Below are 20,274 nucleotides of genomic sequence, written 5' to 3' on the forward strand. Positions count from 1 at the left end.
AGTGTAACACTCAAGTTCGACACTGCTAGACAAACAATAATTCCACTGACCCTTAGAGAGGTGTACCCCTCCTGCTGACTTGTTCACAATTTGTTAGTCACTTTGGACAAAAGTGTCAGCTAAATGTAAATAATGCACCACAATGTTTGCAAATAAAAGATCCCTCTGAATCCTGACCCGAGCGCCTCTTGTTTTTTGACTCTCAGGATGTGTGTACGCTGCTTGGACACGCCAGCTACCTGGTGCCGCTGACTCAAGAACACCTAGTGGTGAAACTGTGTCAGCTCGTCCATCATCTCCTCAACCAGTTAAAGGTAAGACATCATCCACTCGACCAGTCGAAGACACCCCCGCCCCGTCCTCTTGACACATAGCAGCATTTCACATGGTCTCAACCCGGTCCTTTAGCCGAGAATGTGTGTTTGTTTGTTTGGGTGATTGTGTGTTGTTAATAATTCAACCCCTTCCTTCTGTCAAATGTCAAATGTATATACTCTCTTTTTTTAGACCCTTTTTGTATCACAAACTGTACTGTATTTGTAAATCTGGTATGTCATAAATGTATAGATGTAGCAGTACTGTCGATCTGTATGTCATAATGTCACTATGAATTGAAAATGGGGGACCCTGATGTAAACGAGACGAAAGTCTTTCTCTGGTCTGCATCCCCTTAACAATTGTGTGTATTGAGCTGTACTGTATTGTACCCATTCTGCAATCTGTTAATAAAGTTTTCAATCAATCAATCTGTTTGTTGTAGGTGATAGTGAACGAGCAGACGTTGGATGCGTTGGTGAATTTTACCACCAAGGCTCTGGCTGCATGTAGTTCATGGACCCACACGGAGGTGTTACTGGCGTTGTCGACAGTAGTGTACGGGAATGGACCTCACTGCCACAAGGTAGGTGTTCTCGAGCTTCCATCTTCCATCTTCTTAGTGCTTCTTGGTGCCCGTTTAATTCTGTGCACAACAACTATACCGCCCTGCAGAAGCTAAACCACAGTAACTACGCAAACCGTGAAACTGAGAGAAATGGCTTTATAGTTCTTTTGATTATTATTATTATTATTTTTTTGTATCCACTTTTTCTCGTTTTCTATTTTTCTCCCATCCCAATTTCGTGTTTCCAATTATCCCCTCCCCTGTCTTGACCGTTGCTCGACTATGCCCCCCACTGGTCGTTGTAGGGAGGATAGAAGCCTTGCATCACGTGTCCCCTCCGGTACACGAGGAGGCAGCCTGTCACATCTTTTCACCTGCCAGCGCGGACTCTCAGTGGCGAGGTGTAACGTGTGGGAGGCTCACACTACCCCCGCTACTTCCTGTCTCTGTTGTGCAGGCGTCCCCAACCGACCTGTAGGAGTCGCTGTCCACAACGTCCAGATTACCACCCATCAACTTCCACCCGCTAACTCTGCCAATTGAGTTAGTATGACGACTGGCCCAAGCCGGAGGCAACGCTGAAAGCCGGATTCGAGACCGGAGTCTCTTGCATTGGTGACGAGCGCAATGTCTGCTGCGCCACCCAGCCGCCTTTCTTTTGACTATCTAGTGATTTTGTAGTTACTGCAATTCTTTATACCCCTTTTCTCTAAAACAGAGCAAGATTGAACTGTGAAACTTTGTCACAAGATAAAACCGACAAGTTCGATTTCACTTGATTGTACTAGAAAAACATTGCAGTTACTGTGGTTAGCTTCTGCAGGGCAGTATGTCTTTAATAAACATTTAGTTGCATTCAAGGAGCTTTCTATTTCTATATGTTTTCATAATGTTGGGCCTGATTGGAAGTCCTTCCCCCACTATTCCTTTGTGGTTACAAAATATATCATCATCTTAACTTACTTTTGACGATATAAGGATATTTAGTGGTATTTGGTATTTCCAGTGCAAATTACACCTTGATTTAAATTTTAAATGGTCTATTGGGATCCCAATTCCATTGTAAATGATTTATAATACTGCTGCAATTCACAATTTATACCGTATACATATTTTTATATAGGATAAAAAAAAAACATGAATACACATTGCTGACAATGGTATTGCAGGAATCTATACCTCTCGATCCATGATGGAATAACTTCAAGTTTGATCTGATGGAGCGGCTGGGTGGCGCAGCGGAGATTGCGCTCGTCACCAATGCGAGAGACTCCGGTCTCGAATCCGGGTGTCAGCATTGCCTCCGGCTTGGGCCAGCCGTCATACTAACTCGTTTGGCTGAGTTAGCGGGAGGGAAGTCGATGGGGTGGTAATCTGGCGATGTGGACAACGACTCCTACAGGTCAGGTCAGGGCGCCTGTACAGCAAAAGACAGGAAGTGGTGAAGGCAGTGTGACCTCCCACGCGTTACACTTCACCAATGAGAGTCCTCGCTGCCAGGTGAAAAGAGAGCCGCTAGCTGTCTCCGCATGTGTCGGAGGAAGCATGTGGTAGACCTCAGGGCTCCCTTGACTGACCAGTAGGGGGCACATGTGCACAACAACCAGGTAGAGGAGGGGGGAATTGGCATAATGACTAAAATTGGGATGGGAGGAAAAGCACAGAAAATCAGGAGAAAAAGAGGATTAGAAAAAAATATATATATATTTGATCTGATGGTATAACATAAGTCTGGATAGTACTTATTTTGCCAGGTCCGTTTTCATGCTGTAATATTATTTCAGTGTACTTTACTTGGGTGTATTTTCTTCTTTCCAGTACCTCAGTGAGTTACTGGGAGAGGGTGGAGTCCTGCTACTCTACAGTGCCCCCTGTCAGCCAGACATGGAGTTGCGCCGCGCATCACTCACCTGCATGGCCAACATCTGCCTGGGGTGGGTCCTCCCTGCATGCTCCCGCCCTCTGAATACCTGAGTGACAAGTCAGAGCTCTAATCAATGACCAGTCAGAATCGCCATGCGAATGTACTATACCAGAAGTAGTTATCTGCCGTCTCTACAAGCTGGGTAATGTCACTGCAGTTACAATACGCTGTAATGTTTATTCAGGGTATCTGTGGGGTATTAACGAGTCAATAACGTCAATATTTATTTTTTTCTCGTCAGCCGGCTGCAGCTTTGACGGCGGCTGGTGTGAGCTGGGTAGTGTAGTTTTATGAAATGTCGACGTCCATCGAAAGCCCTGGGTCTCCTCTTCCTTAGGACTACAACGATTTCATGATGGCATTAATTCTGATTGATCTATTTATGACATGAAATAAATCTCGGCCCGGTACCGATCGGGCTTAAGGGGTTAAAAAGGTCTTAAAAAGTCTTACATTTTACTTGTTGAAACCCGCAGATACCCTGTTATTACTGATTCTTGGTTGTCTGTGTGCGTGTGTGTGTGTGTGTGCGCATGTGTGTGTGTGTAGGATCCCTGGTCAGCCAGCGCTGGAGGAGGAGTACCGGAGTGTTTGTTTCAGAGTGTTTCTGAGAACGCTGCAGACGCCCAAGACCTCAGAGGAAGATGAGCTGCTGCAATGCATGGTATTATATACTGTACTACATGCTACATTACATACTGAAAAGTGCTATTCATAATTCTCGATTTAAAGGTCAACCTTCACGTTGTATTTTTGTTCAATAAACAATGTGGACTAGGCCAACAGTGACTTTCATGAAGAATGGAAAAAAAAGTATTGAAATTGACCCAGTTTTAGTGTTTTTATCAAACATTTTGTCTGCCCAACACAATCACCACGCACGTGCATATTTTAATCAATGGTTCATAACGTGCGTGTGTAATCGAAATGATCGTCACAACAGGTGCAGGGCACCAGGGGGCTCACCAGGGGGCGCTGAGAGTCACACACAGCTAGTGGCAGGCACTGATATATGCTTGCTACTACTAGCCGAATGAAAATGTATCTGTTTCACCTAACACTATTGCTCCGTGATTATAGCCACCCATCTCTAAAGCCACAACCACGTTACCATATTTGTAATAATGTAAATCATTGTGTCGTTGTACACATATTGTGTTTATAACGTTAGTAGCTAACATAGCTTAGCTTGGTAGCTATTGTGCTAACAAAATATCCCGACATCCGGCTCGCTGGCCGGCATGAACGGCCGACCCAAAATGGTTCTCTCCTCTCTGTACACCCCGTCCCCACGGGTACCCTGCCGGGGGGCCCATGGACGCGACAACGGCGACAATGGTGGCAGCCTGTAGGGTGCTCGAGCCCGTAAAGGCTAGTGGTACAAACACGATAGCTATGAGCTAACAACGGCCGCCGCTGTTGTCGCGTCCACAAGCTCCTCCGCAGGACACCCGCGAGGACGGGGGCACACAAAGAGGAGAGAACCATAGGCTAACGTCAGTGTAGTGGTCCCAACTGTAGGCAGCAGGGACTGCGGAGCTATATAGGCTAACTGTGATGCACCGAGTGGGCCACCATTGAACTAGTACTATGACCCGGACGGGCAAGGCATTTCCTGAAGTGACGTCACGGCCGTGCTAGCTTTTAGATTCGGCTCATTAATATGCACCTGTAGTGACGTCGGCGTTTGATAAGCTTTTTTGATTCGCGCGTGCATGTTATTCGTGCGTGGACCTTTTTAACTCTTTCAGAGTGGCATTTCCGGTGTCAAATGGGAAAAAAATAAATAATGAAATTATATACCAATGATGTAAACTACCCATAATTGATCAGTAGGGTTTAACCTGGAGGTTGGGCTTTAAGGCCTTAAAGTTTGGGGGACAACCTGACTGTCAGGAGACTAACTAACTAAATAATATAAAATGTTTTTGTATTCAAATATGATTAGTGTAATGTCGCCTTGCAAGTAGGGATGTCCGATATTATCGGCCGATATTGGCATTAAAATGTAATATCGGAAATGATCGGTATCTGTTTAAAAAAAAATTAAATAAAAAATCTTTTAATTTCTTTTTACATTTATTTAACCTTTATTTACCCAGGCAAGCAAGTAAGAACAAATTCAGATTTTATTTATTGTCAAAAGTATGCATAATGTTGTGTTAATTCCACGACAAGAGATATGTAATGTTAATTACTAGGGATGTCCGATATTATCGGCCGATATCGGCATTAAAATGTGATATCGGAAAATATCGGTATCGGAAATTAAGAGTTGGACAATATCGGTATCGGTAAAAAAGCCAATATCGAGCATCCCTATTAATTACCTGAAATTATTCCGTTTTTTTGGGGGGGGGGGGGGGGAACCCTGCATATATCGGTATCGGTTGATATCGGTATCGGAAATTAAGAGTTGGACAATATCGGTATATCGGATATCGGTAAAAAAGCCAATATCGAACATCCCTACTTGCAAGCTGTACATCCGTGTGACCTCATCACACCTGTCTGTCCCCCTACACACGGTCAGGTGACCTCATCACACCTGTCTGTCCCCCTACACACGGTCAGGTGACCTCATCACACCTGTCTGTCCCCCTACACACGGTCAGGTGACCTCATCACACCTGTCTGTCCCCCTACACACGGTCAGGTGACCTCATCACACCTGTCTGTCCCCCTACACACGGTCAGGTGACCTCATCACACCTGTCTGTCCCCCTACACACGGTCAGGTGACCTCATCACACCTGTCTGTCCCCCTACACACGGTCAGGTGACCTCATCACACCTGTCTGTCCCCCTACACACGGTCAGGTGACCTCATCACACCTGTCTGTCCCCCTACACACGGTCAGGTGACCTCATCACACCTGTCTGTCCCCCTACACACGGTCAGGTGACCTCATCACACCTGTCTGTCCCCCTACACCAGGGGTGGCCAACCAGTCAGAGACTAAGAGCCACAAAAAAATTACTGTGGTACCACAAAGAGCCACACGGTCCACACCATATACCAGCGTTTCTCAACCTTTTTTTTCAGTCACGGCACCCTTCATGTGTTTATAGGTCTCACCCTCTGGCCTCTGAAGTTGCTAATGTCTTTTTTATTTGGGCCTCACAGGGTTAAAAGTACCCTGTGAGACCCACGGTTGCAAAATTACAAAATCACTTTTAGCCATTTAAAAAAATAATGTTTATTTAAAAAATGTTAAAGGGGAACTGTTTTACTATTTCTTTCACTATTTGGGCACTTTTACACAATTCCTGTGAGTCTATGGAACACCTAGGTTTTTTTCAAAAAAAATGCATTGTTTTGTATTTCTAATCAAGTACTAAAAACCGCATTTTTCTACCTCAAGATCTTAAGCCGTTTTGAGGCTGGGCTCCAACCACTGTGTGGCCTGGTGCCAACTGCCACATCAACTGCCACATTATTATGCAGCTGAGAAATCTCTGACATCACAGATATGCACATTTTCAGATGACTCAGTTCAGTGAGGGTGAATATTGTGAGAGGAGAATTGGAAGAATTCGCCAATATGAGAATTAGAGACATATATCCTATTAATATAAGTCCACATAGCTAAGAAACAATGGTAAACACTGAAAAAAGCCATTTATAAGATAGTTCCCCTTTAAGCACATGTATAGTCAATTGGTCCTGTTGTTCAGCCTCACAATGCTATTTGATAGTAAATGTGTTTATATGTCCCACCCTCTGGCCTCTGAAGTTGCTAATTTCTTTTTAATTTGGGCCTCACAGGGTTAACCTCTTAAGCCCGAGATATACAGTAAAAGTGTATATTTTCAGCATTATGTTTGTTTACCAATTATTTGAACTGTTATTAGTGAAATATAAGATTATAGAAATCTCAGGGCATTGAGTCGGAAACCGGCGCATATTGACAGGAGGAAGTGGCACAGCCAAAAGTGAGTGTAGTCTTTTGAAGGAAGAGACTCAGGGCTTTCAAATTTCGAAAAACTACCCTACCCAGCTCACACCAGCCCCTGTCAATCATCTGACTTCTGGATTTACTTTTTAATTTCTCTTATTTTTTGGGATTATCTCCCACAAACCTGAACGTTATTGCCATAAAACAGAACGCAGTTAGTTTCTCTACCTTTCTGTGAACGTCTTGCAAAAAACGGTGTTGCAATATGATGAAAAATGGTGGAGAAATTTACATTATAAAAAAGATGGCAGAATTCAGTACTGTATCTACAAAACCTTCTGTTTAATCATCTTCCCTTTATTCATTTGCTTAGATTTTTCAGGTCTGGTCAATTTTAGCATGGTGTTATTTAAAGTCAAAGATAATTTTTTTTTTAAATAGAATTGATATTCTCCTTTGGTTCATTACAATTTACTCAAGCCTAGTAACAGACACACTATTTCTGACACTGATCTATATATGTCCCTAGATTCAGATACCAAGAACATGCAAATGGACCATTTAAAAAAAAATTGTAAATGTTTATTCTACGTCCTTATGGAATGAGTGACATAAAAAAAAAAAAAAGTAAAAAAAAGAAAAAAGTAAAAAAAAAAAAAAAGTTTTTTAATTTTTTTTATGGATGGAAGAGCCGCACATTGACGGGCAAAGAGCCGCATGCGGCTCGCGAGCCGCGGGTTGGCCACCCCTGCCCTACACGGTCAGGTGACCTCATCACACCTGTCTGTCCCCCTACACACGGTCAGGTGACCTCATCACACCTGTCTGTCCCCCTACACACGGTCAGGTGACCTCATCACACCTGTCTGTCCCCCTCCACACGGTCAGGTGACCCAGGCAGCGGTGAAGGGCCTCCAGTGTTGTCTGTCGGGGGGGAAGTGGAAGTTTGGAGGAGGAGAGGAGCTGGGCCCTCTGCTGGCCACACTGAAGGTACTGCAGTCTGAACACCATGATGGACATTTGATCTACATTTGATTTTCATGTCAGAAAATTGAAAATGGAAGAAAAAAAAGGCATTCTTATTTCATTCCTTTTTATATTTAGAGACGGCCTAACTGATCTAAAATATGCACGTGCTACTGTGTCTGTTTGTTTATTAAAACCGGTTGATAGAAGTGCCTATTTATGTGCAATACCCTTTGATTTTAATGATCCATTCTATTAAAAAGAACAACTGAATTGAACTGAAACGGAACATTTTAACTGAGTTTAAACTGAAACAGGAAATAATATATTTTTAATAAAAAAAAATCTCTTTTAAATATATATACATTTTTTTTGTGGTTGGGCGGGGGGGGGGGGGGTCGAATATTAGAATATTCGATCTTAACCCTTTCACTGCCACACGACAGAAGGTTAACCGCGGCAGAAGGTTAACCACTGTGACGATACAGAAGGTTAGCCCTAGTGATGCACGATATATCGGCCGCCGATATAATATCGGCCGATATGGCCGTTTTTTTACACATCGGTATCGGTCCGATATCAAGATAGGGCCGATATTACATTTTTTTTTTTTTTATCTTTTTTTTCTTCTTTTTACATGTTTTGGCCTTAAATAGTTTAAAAATATCAGTCATTTCTGAAAATAAGTTACAAAAGTAAAAAGAATTATGCGTTTTGGAAAATAGCTCTTTATTTGATTATCATAAAAAAGTGTTTTCTATACAGAGATATCGACATCGGTAAATATCGGTATCGACCAGAACAGCAATATTAATATCGGTTATCGGTATCGGCCACAATTTTCACATCGGTGCATCACTAGTTAGCCCTTTACTATCACACAACCGACAGCGATGCTCCCATCATTAGCATCATTATCTCCGCGGATGTTGTGTGATAGTAAAGGGTTAACCTTCTGTCGTGTGTCAGTGAAAGGGTTAAGAACCAGCGATTTTCGAATAGCACTTTTGCTAGAAAGTCCCATCCCTAGTTTGTATTATTGTTGTATTATTTCTGTGTGTAGACTGGCTGCATGATGATGATGATGATGTGTGTTGTCGTGGTGATGCACTAACGGTGACGGTGTTCTTCTGCAGAGGCTCATGTTCCAGGGCACTCCGGGGGTGTGTGTAGACTGGCCCTCTGTGCTTTACCCAACGCCCCTCCCCCAATATGAGGGTCTGTCTGCCCCCAAGCTTCCTGAACCGCCCAAGGAGACCGCCACACCAGACAAAGCCTCCGGGGTAAGACTTAAGTCACTAACAGAACCTCCTGGGTAGGGGGGGCAGGTGGCGCACGGAGATTACGTTCGTCACCAACACCGGGAGACACTAGGATTCGCCTGTTCGAATCCAGCTCCCGGCGTTGCTATCAGCTTGGCTGTCCTCTCACGCTGATACAATTGGCTGTATCAGGGGGTGGGAAGCTGAAGGGTGGGTCCTGGGCATTGTGGACAGCGATCCCTTACAGTTCGGTCGGGGCGCCTGCTCAGCGAGGGTTGGATCTGAGGAGAGATAGTGTGGCCTCCCACATGCTACACTCTCCCCGGTGAGAACCTGCGCGGCCAGGTTGGCCTGCCCCAGGCTGCACATGCGTCGGAGGAAAGCATGTGACAGTCTCCGGTCTCCCGGACCAACAGTAGGGGAAAGTACGCAACAACCAGGAAGGGTGGGAGGGGGGAAAATCGGGAAAAGGGAGGAAGAAAGATAATAATAAAAAAAAAAAAAAAAAACTCATGGGTAAGACTAATGCTGCGTCCCAATTCTCCCCTTCGCGCTATGGCTTGGCCCTACGGCTCCATTTTGCGCGTTCCCGCGAAGTGTAGGGCTGTCCCATTTCTCTTTTGATCAAGGGGGTAGTGACGTTCCAGCCCTCCAAATATGGCTTCAGAGGAAGTGTGCCGAGAGGTGCAGGCTCGGCGAGAAGGGAGAGATGGTATTTCCCAGAATGCACTGCAAACCTTTCACAAAATCTAAAGAAAAAGAAAATGGCGGAGCGGTACCAGTCATTTTTAGACAAATGGAAGTATTGATTTTGAATGTAACGAATCATTAAAAAAATATACAGTCAACTGGAATATGTTAGTTTCTTACACATATGTTGGATTATGTAATTGGTTTGTCATGACAAACCAATAAAAAATCGCGAATTTGTAGTTATCCTATAACCCTAGTTATATGATTAGTGGCGAAGCGTCTATGGGATTGATTGGACATTTTATTAACAGATTGCAGAATGGGTACAATCCAGTACGGCTCAATATACACAATTGTTAAGGGGATGCAGACCAGAGAAAGACTTTCGTCTTGTTTACATCAGGGTCCCCCATTTTCAATTCATCATAACATTTATGACATACAGATAAACAGTACTGTTACGTCCATATATTTGTGACATACAAGAAGATATACAAATGTACAGTACTGTTTAAGAGACAGAGTTTCTAAAGGAGAGTACCGTATATACATTTGAGGGGGAGGAAAACAGATAGCTTCTTGGCCCTGTTTCAACGCATGGTTTACAAAATGCCGGGGGGGGGGGGGGGGGGGGGGGGGGGTGAATAAATATATTAAAATGTATTTTCTACAATTGTTAATATTTGCAGTGGATTTGTATTCATATACATGTGAATGACTAGAATTCTTATCAAGAGAACCTAGAAGTAAAAAGTTAATATGTACTACCACTACCAGTACCATGTAATACACTGCAGTACTCTGTATTAACCTGCAATACCATGTTGTACCCTGTACTACCATGGTTATATTCTGTTGTATCATGTAGTACGCTATACTGCCATGTAGTACCATGCAATACCATGTAGTACTACTGTATATGCTTTATTATAGTCTCACCCATTCATTTTCTATTTGACTGACATACTGTATGGATATAAAGAACCTGACTAACATTTGATTAACACTTGTGCTACAAAATAACAACACAAAATGTCAAGAGTTTGATACCAAAAACCTTTTCATATACAAGCAGCATAAACACTGAAGACATTCGTTATCATTTACATGGTATGCAGAGCGAGCTTCATGGTCCTTCTGATGTAAGCTGTAATGTAAACCGTCAGCGTGTGGGTGTGTTGCGTCATTACGCTGTCGGCAACTGAGTGCTTAGTGCTGTCTCATTTCGTCGTGCAATTCACCCCTTGTGGCTCCGCTCTGAAGGGTGACTCCCATCAAGGGCACTCCAAGACGAGGGGTAGGCCCAAGCCGTAGGGCCAAGGGGAGAATTGGGACGCAGCCTTAGTCGCTAACGGAACCATCTAAGAAGAAGATGGTCAGACTCAAATGGAATTATGCGGCGAGGAACAGGATATGATGTCACAAACGGCTGACTCTTCCCCATCTCTCCACGTCCTCCACAGAATAAGAAGAGGAAGTCCAGGGGGAAAGGGAAGAAGACGGACGGAGAAGAGAAGAGGGGGGTCGACGGAGAGGAAGGCGAAAGGGACGCCGTGGTGGCCATGCTGCAGAAGAGAGGAGGAGGAGGGAGAGGAGGAGATGCTTGGTCTTCTAAACCCTCCGCTCCCCCTCTCTACCCCTCCTGGAAGAGGAGCAGCTCGGACTCCGAGTTCTCAGACCCGGAGGGAGGAGCTCAGAGCAAACTGAGGTAGGACTCACACACTCAGAGCAAACTGATGTAGGACTCACACACTCAGAGCAAACTGAGGTAGGACTCACACACTCAGAGCAAACTGATGTAGGACTCACACACTCAGAGCAAACTGATGTAGGACTCACACACTCAGAGCAAACTGAGGTAGGACTCACACGCTCAGAGCAAACTGAGGTAGGACTCACACACTCAGAGCAAACTGATGTAGGACTCACACACTCAGAGCAAACTGAGGTAGGACTCACACACTCAGAGCAAACTGAGGTAGGACTCACACACTCAGAGCAAACTGATGTAGGACTCACACACTCAGAGCAAACTGATGTAGGACTCACACACTCAGAGCAAACTGAGGTAGGACTCACACGCTCAGAGCAAACTGAGGTAGGACTCACACACTCAGAGCAAACTGAGGTAGGACTCACACACTCAGAGCAAACTGAGGTAGGACTCACACACTCAGAGCAAACTGAGGTAGGACTCACACACTCAGAGCAAACTGAGGTAGGACTCACACACTCAGAGCAAACTGAGGTAGGACTCACACACTCAGAGCAAACTGAGGTAGGACTCTATCCTTAATGTCTTTATCTCAGGGCGTACTACTGTCCTTAATGATGTCTTTATCTCAGGGCGTACTACTGTCCTTAATGATGTCTTTATCTCAGGGCGTACTACTGTCCTTAATGATGTCTTTATCTCAGGGCGTACTACTGTGGCGTGCGTCAGTGTGCGCTCCACTGCCTGCTGGCGGTGGTGAAAGGAGTGGAGAAGAGGGTTTTGTACGGCTACTGGTCGTCCTTCATCCCCGACGGTCCCGTGGGAGGTCAGCCGTCTCTCACCCTCCTCACCATCATCCTGAAGGACCCCTCGCCCAAGGTACGACACTTTTAGAGATTTATTCATTGTCCCATAGGCCCTTTTTCGAGGCAGACATTTTGACACATCGTCGCAGGGTAAACACAGGGGCGTAATTCCTCTAATAGTAACCGGTATTCAATAAAAAATCGGGTCTCTATTAATGACCGGGTGCGCTGTTGAGCTAAGCAATTATAAGCCGGCCTCCTAATCAATGTTCCCTCTAATTTTCTTTTCGGTCTGAGCAAACACTCAAACCTCCTGAGCAGACATCAGCAACTACTGAGCAACATGCGTCACCTGCCGATTAACCGGTTAGTTGATATGCGGCGGTTTGTAAAAAATCTGAGAATCTTAATTTCCCTCAATGGCTAACATAAAAATATATACATTTTGCTGATACACCGAGAAATAATACAAAAAGGCATATTATATTCCTTAATCAAATATTTATTTGACCATTGATTGACGATACAGAGCAAAGTCCTTACTTTGGCGGCAGCGGTGTGAGTCGCGTCACTAACTTTTGTCTTTTTAGGAGGCTGACTCGTCATTATTTTATTAAGTGAATTATAATGCGACTTCAAGGGTGACCATATTGTGATTTTTTTTTAAAGAGGACACTGCCTTCAGTCTCAAGATACTTAATGATACTCAAAGTTTACTCAAAGATGCCTTATCATTATAATATATTTAAAGTATGCCTTCTCTGTATGGATATAAAATTAGTGTTTATATTTTATATAACAAAATAATATCTCTATAACCAAAGTTACTCAACATGCTGTATTATGCCTAAAGTAATCTATCTGACAAATCAAGAAAATAACTAAATCAACCTATGACAAAATAATATATATTTTCAAGTCTTACTGGACAAAATAAACAACAAGAAAAATATGAAGTAATGTTCTAAATAATACCTCTTCTGGCAGGAGAAAAAACAACCAGGTGCTCAAAGGGGAGAACTTGGTTAGCTCAGTTCAATAGAGGTTAAGGTGCTCTTGGATCACCGGGAATGCAGAGTTCAGAGAAGAGAGTCGATCCAGGCACTCAAAAAGATGTAAAATCCAGAGGGAAGATGGTTAAAAAGCCTTTATTAAAAGTGGCTAAGTCATTAAAATCGAATCAACATGTTTCGACCATAGCGGTCTTCATCAGGATTGGAGTAAAATGTACAAACACATCACCCCCTTAAATACCCACAGGTGAGTGTCAGGTGAAACAATAAAGCAATAAACACCAAATGATTGAAACGAGTGATGATTGGAAGGCACACGCAAGGGCGGAGCCATCAATCAGTGACAGTGTAAGAAAAAAAAATAATAGAAAATATATATATCTCAAACAGGCTATAAGTAAACGCATAGATAAATACTCAGTGAGCAATATACAGAAAATTATAATAGCCTATGTAGCCTATGTAAGGTATAAAGAATACACACAATACAATGGCAATAAACATATAGGATAGAAATCAAAGATAACACATGAAGTCAATATCCTCATTTAGCCCAGGGGCATTAAGAGCGTCAAGACTATGAATCCAGAATGTTTCCCTCTGATTGAGTTTGCGGATACGGTCTCCGCCCCTAATAAGAGGTTTGATATGTTCAATGCCCACAATTTTTAGTATAGAATCATTATTATTGTGTACTTCTGTGAAATGTCTGGCTATAGGATAAACATGATTTTTGGTTCTGATGGCGTATTTGTGTTCAGCTAAACGATCACGCAGACGCCGCTTGGTACGACCTACATAGAAGATGCCAGGACAAGTACATGACAAGCGATAAATGACATGAGTGGTATTACAGTTAATAAAGTCATTAATCTTGTATGATCGCTGAGATTTAAAGTCAGTGAATGTCTTGGTTTGTATGACGTTGACACAGTGTGGACAATTCATACATTTGTAGGTTCCAATAGGTCTCCTAAGCCAAGACTCCTCAGTCGCGGGAGGAAGGTAGCTATGAACTCATTTGTCTCTTAATGTTGGAGCACGTCTGAAAGAAAAAACTGGAGGTTGAGGGAACACTTGTCTGAGAGTGGGGTCACTATCAATAATGGGCCAGTTCGCATTAATGATGCGCTTAACGTGTCCCGCTGCTGTGCTATATTGGGTCACAAAGAAAGGGCGGGACTGAGACTCGTTCCGTCGTCTACTTTTCTTGAGCAAATCAGACCTATTAAGTGTCTGTGCCTTATTACGTGCCCTTGCCACTACATCAGGATTATACGATCGATTTTCAAATCTGGTAGTCATATCAGCAGCATGTTGATGAAACTCACTATCACTATCACAAATACGACGTAAACGTTGAAATTGACCAAAAGGAATGTTGTCGATCATGTGAGGGGGATGGAAAGAGTCAGCTCTCAAGAGGGTGTTACGTGAAGTTTTCTTTCTAAAAATGGTGGTGTGTAATTTACCAAATATATCTTTTGAGATAGTAAGATCTAGAAAGTCAATAGTTGTTAAAGAATATTCTATGGACAGACGGATATTGTTATTTAAAGAGTTGAGATAACTATGAAAAGCCAACAGTTCAGATTCATTGCCATCAAAAATAAATAATAGATCATCAATATACCGGCCATACCAGGTGATATTGTGATACCAAGGATTGATAGGGTTGAGCACATACAACTTTTCCCAAAGGCCTAAAAAGAGACCAGCATAATTAGGAGAAAAACAAGAGCCCATAGGGACACCCATAACTTGTTTGTAAAACCCATCTGTGAACATAAACACATTGTTATGGATAATCCATCTGGTCAAGTCAACAAGAAACTTGGTAGGGGGCAAAGCATCTCCTCTATCAGATAAAAAGTGTGTCAATGCTGTAAGGCCTTCCTCATGATCTATGTTCGTATACAGACTTTCAACATCCATAGTTACTAAATAATGAGATTCTAATTTGGTAAGGTTAGCTAACCTATTGAGAACATCCGTAGTATCTTCAATAAAAGAGGGGAGTTGCTTAACATACGGTTTAATGAAGAAATCAATAAATTTAGAAGCTGGTTCTGTAAGGGTACCGTTACCAGATATAATAGGACGACCAGGAGGGTTGTCAAAGGGTTCCTTGTGTATTTTAGGAAGTAAATAGAAAGACGCTAAAGCAGGATGTTCGACCAATAAAAACGTAAGATCCTTATCAGAAATCCAATTAGCCTCCTTAGCATGGTTAAGTATTGTATGAAATTGTAATTTCATATCAGATAAGGGGCTACTAGTAAGTTTGACATAGTACTTAGAGTCTAATTGGCATATGGCCTCTGAGATATATTGGTCTTTAGAAAGAACCACAGTAGCACCCCCTTTGTCAGCAGGTCGAATGATAATATCGTCACGTTTAGCCAGTTCATCAAGAGCAGTTCGTTCCTTATAAGTCAAATTACATTTGCGCACAGATTGCAGAGTAGTACTACTGAAAAGTTTATTAATCTCATGGTCAACTTTCCTAGTAAAGGCTATGAGTCTTGGCTTAGGAGACCTATTGGAACCTACAAATGTATGAATTGTCCACACTGTGTCAACGTCATACAAACCAAGACATTCACTGACTTTAAATCTCAGCGATCATACAAGATTAATTACTTTATTAACTGTAATACCACTCATGTCATTTATCGCTTGTCATGTACTTGTCCTGGCATCTTCTATGTAGGTCGTACCAAGCGGCGTCTGCGGGATCGTTTAGCTGAACACAAATACGCCATCAGAACCAAAAATCATGTTTATCCTATAGCCAGACATTTCACAGAAGTACACAATAATAATGATTCTATACTAAAAATTGTGGGCATTGAACATATCAAACCTCTTATTAGGGGCGGAGACCGTATCCGCAAACTCAATCAGAGGGAAACATTCTGGATTCATAGTCTTGACGCTCTTAATGCCCCTGGGCTAAATGAGGATATTGACTTCATGTGTTATCTTTGATTTCTATCCTATATGTTTATTGCCATTGTATTGTGTGTATTCTTTATACCTTACATAGGCTACATACCGGTAGGCTATTATAATTTTCTGTATATTGCTCACTGAGTATTTATCTATGCTTTTACTTATAGCCTGTTTGAGATATATATATTTTCTATTATTTTTTTTTCTACACTGTCACTGATTGATGGCTCCGCCCTTGCGTGTGCCTTCCAATCATCACTCGTTTCAATCATTTGGTGTTTATTGCTTTATTGTTTCACCTGACACTCACCTGTGGGTATTTAAGGGGGTGATGTGTTTGTACATTTTACTCCAATCCTGATGAAGACCGCTATGGTCGAAACATGTTGATTCGATTTTAATGACTTAGCCACTTTTAATAAAGGCTTTTTAACCATCTTCCCTCTGGATTTTACATCTTTTTGAGTGCCTGGATCGACTCTCTTCTCTGAACTCTGCATTCCCGGTGATCCAAGAGCACCTTAACCTCTATTGAACTGAGCTAACCAAGTTCTCCCCTTTGAGCACCTGGTTGTTTTTTCTCCTGCTTGCTGCATATCGTGTGACAGATCTGGGAACTGTCCTCAACCAAGTTCGTTGCTCCGTTTTTCTAACGTTTGGGAATATTATTTCATTATATTTTTGCATCGTTTTTCATCATGCAATACCATGCATACTCCAATGAGGAGGGAAAGAAAATCATTGTCACTGACTCTCTCTTACACCCCGGTGATGCTGATGCACCAATTGATTTTAAAAAGACTGAATACGAGTTGCACAAACTTTTAGAGAAGGATATGAAGTTAAAGTGGCACATTGTGTCGCTATCCGACTACTGGAGGGAGGGACGCATCCCGAGAGGATTTCGCATCGCCAAGTTCCCTTCCTCTTCTAATGACGACGTGGCTTTCAAAGAAAAATGGGAAGCTATCCTGAACAAGTGTTCCATGGACTTAATCCTTTTATTAATTGAGGACGGCAAGAAACAACGAGATGACCTCAGAACCAAGATCACGGACATTGAATCTAAACTCCCTATGTCACCTGAGCTACAGATTCCTTTCCAACAGAAGATCAAGGACGAGATCCTCAAACTTGAGGTTACCATCAAAGAACTCAAGGTGCGCAAATTCAAAAGGGATCTAGAGGACTACCAACAAGGTCAGGTGTATCGCTGGGATCGTCCTCCACGCACACCCCGTCCTTCCAGACCCTGGTTATCCGATCAACAGCGGCGCCCCAGGAGGGTCTCGTTCGGTCTTGCCAGCAGCGAGGATGAGAGGAGCTCCAGCATTTCCACGGAACAGGAAAAATTTTTAGGGGGCGACTTCCCTCCTCTACCATCTACCAGAACCATCAACTACGGAAGACACGCAGTGGAAAAGGAAGACGCTCGGCGCGCTCAGCCCGCTCATCGCAGACCGTCGGCACTGAGGAACCAACCGAGGAAACGGTATCCACGGTAGTCAACCTCTCCGGTAACAACATCAGTAACGAACAGTTGTCAGTTCTGTCCAAAGGTACATCTTTTGCTCCTACATATAACACCAGTCTGTTCAACACCAGAGTCGATTTATTTCGATTTTATCGTAACTTGCATCTTAAAACCTGGTATCACCATCAATCAATCAATCAATCAATCAAATGTATTTGTATAGCACGTTTAAACATGACGCTTGTCAACCAAAGTGCTTCACATGGCTAAGCTAAGTACAAAGAAAAGTATAAAATAAACAGAGAAATAAAATAAAATCAACGGATAGACAAAGGAAAAACAGAACAACACGTCAACAAGTACGGCAAGAGTCAAAGTGAGTCAGGGAAGGCCAGGTGATATAGGTGGGTTTTGAGTTTTGATTTAAAAGACTCGATGGAGGGGGCAGATCTGATGGACATGGGGATGCTGTTCCAGAGGTCAGGGGCTGCGACCGCAAAAGCACGTCCCCCCCTAGACTTGAAGTTGGACCTACGAGTGGTTAGGAGACCCTTATCAGCCGATCTGAGGGCCCTGGCGTTGGTATAGGGGGTGAGGAGGTCTGCTAGGTAAGCAGGGGCTTTACCATTTAGGGCTTTGTACACCATTAAGAGGACCTTGAAGTCTATTCTAAAGCGCACCGGGAGCCAGTGGAGGGAGGCAAGTACAGGGGTGACCATCAATCTGGACACACACATGAGTATCCCCGCACTGCTTCCCAGCCGGATCTCGAAACGGACGCTGTGCCGGCCCTTATCAGTGACTCTGAAACTATGCCTGACTCTCTTCCATTATTTAGACCCAAGTCTAATTTTGCTCCTATTGTGTCGAACCCTAGTCTCATAGCCTTTACTAGGAAAGTTGACCATGAGATTAATAAACTTTTCAGTAGTACTACTCTGCAATCTGTGCGCAAATGTAATTTGACTTATAAGGAACGAACTGCTCTTGATGAACTGGCTAAACGTGACGATATTATCATTCGACCTGCTGACAAAGGGGGTGCTACTGTGGTTCCTTCTAAAGACCAATATATCTCAGAGGCCATATGCCAATTAGACTCTAAGTACTATGTCAAACTTACTAGTAGCCCCTTATCTGATATGAAATTACAATTTCATACAATACTTAACCATGCTAAGGAGGCTAATTGGATTTTTGATAAGGATCTTAAGTTTTTATTGGTCGAACATCCTGCTTTAGCGTCTTTCTATTTACTTCCTAAAATACACAAGGAACCCTTTGACAACCCTCCTGGTCGTCCTATTATATCTGGTAACGGTACCCTTACAGAACCAGCTTCTAAATTTATTGATTTCTTCATTAAACCGTATGTTAAGCAACTCCCCTCTTTTATTGAAGATACTACGGATGTTCTCAATAGGTTAGCTAACCTTACCAAATTAGAATCTCATTATTTAGTAACTATGGATGTTGAAAGTCTGTATACGAACATAGATCATGAGGAAGGCCTTACAGCATTGACACACTTTTTATCTGATAGAGGAGATGCTTTGCCCCCTACCAAGTTTCTTGTTGACTTGACCAGATGGATTATCCATAACAATGTGTTTATGTTCACAGATGGGTTTTACAAACAAGTTATGGGTGTCCCTATGGGCTCTTGTTTTTCTCCTAATTATGCTGGTCTCTTTTTAGGACTTTGGGAAAAGTTGTATGTGCTCAACCCTATCAATCCTTGGTATCACAATATCACCTGGTATGGCCGGTATATTGATGATCTATTATTTATTTTTGATGGCAATGAATCTGAACTGTTGGCTTTTCATAGTTATCTCAACTCTTTAAATAACAATATCCGTCTGTCCATAGAATATTCTTTAACAACTATTGACTTTCTAGATCTTACTATCTCAAAAGATATATTTGGTAAATTACACACCACCATTTTTAGAAAGAAAACTTCACGTAACACCCTCTTGAGAGCTGACTCTTTCCATCCCCCTCACATGATCGACAACATTCCTTTTGGTCAATTTCAACGTTTACGTCGTATTTGTGATAGTGATAGTGAGTTTCATCAACAGGCTGCTGATATGACTACCAGATTTGAAAATCGATCGTATAATCCTGATGTAGTGGCAATCCAATCCAATCCAACTTTATTTATAAAGCGCTTTAACAGCCACAGGGGCACAAAGTGCTGTACAGGGGGAGCATATTAAAAACTATTAGCAGCACTAAAAATAGAAAAAAAAAACAAGAGTACCAAAACAGAGATAAAAAACATTAGGTAAATATAGGCAGCAATACAAGTTTAAATAGATCAGAGTACTTAAAAAAAAAATATATATATATTTAAAAGCAAGGGAAACAGTAACAAAACGATACAACAACAACACAGTAAGACAATAAGATCATAAAATCAACAAGCTACATGGTGTCGAAAGCCAGAGAGAAGAGGTGGGTCTTAAGGAGGCCTTTAAAACGGGGCAGTGATGAGGCCTGCCTAATCTGCAGTGGCAGCTCATTCCACATTTTGGGTGCAGCAACGGAGAAAGCACGGTCCCCCCTGAGCTTACGCCTAGTTGTAGGCACTACTAGGAGCAGCTGGTCAGCTGACCTGAGAGAGCGAGAAGGTGTATAGACCTGCAACAGCTCAGAGAGGTAGGGTGGAGCAAGGTC

The 20,274-nt window shown here is 42.7% G+C and overlaps 1 protein-coding gene across 1 annotated transcript in view; it reads left to right on the forward strand.

The window, feature by feature from the left end:
- heatr6 (HEAT repeat containing 6) overlaps window positions 1–20,274 on the forward strand; it is a gene marked incomplete at both ends in the record, with an annotated part of 80,054 nt that overhangs the window by 16,863 nt on the left and 42,917 nt on the right. Inside the window, 8 exon segments of the mRNA XM_084338370.1 lie at window positions 207–314; window positions 761–901; window positions 2,702–2,817; window positions 3,357–3,471; window positions 7,595–7,696; window positions 8,809–8,955; window positions 11,091–11,335; window positions 12,046–12,220. Coding sequence (XP_084194496.1) covers window positions 207–314; window positions 761–901; window positions 2,702–2,817; window positions 3,357–3,471; window positions 7,595–7,696; window positions 8,809–8,955; window positions 11,091–11,335; window positions 12,046–12,220 — 1,149 coding nt within the window.

Source organism: Notolepis coatsorum (assembly GCF_963971535.1).
Source record: "Notolepis coatsorum genome assembly, contig: SUPER_8_unloc_1, whole genome shotgun sequence".
NCBI lineage: Eukaryota > Metazoa > Chordata > Actinopteri > Aulopiformes > Paralepididae > Notolepis > Notolepis coatsorum.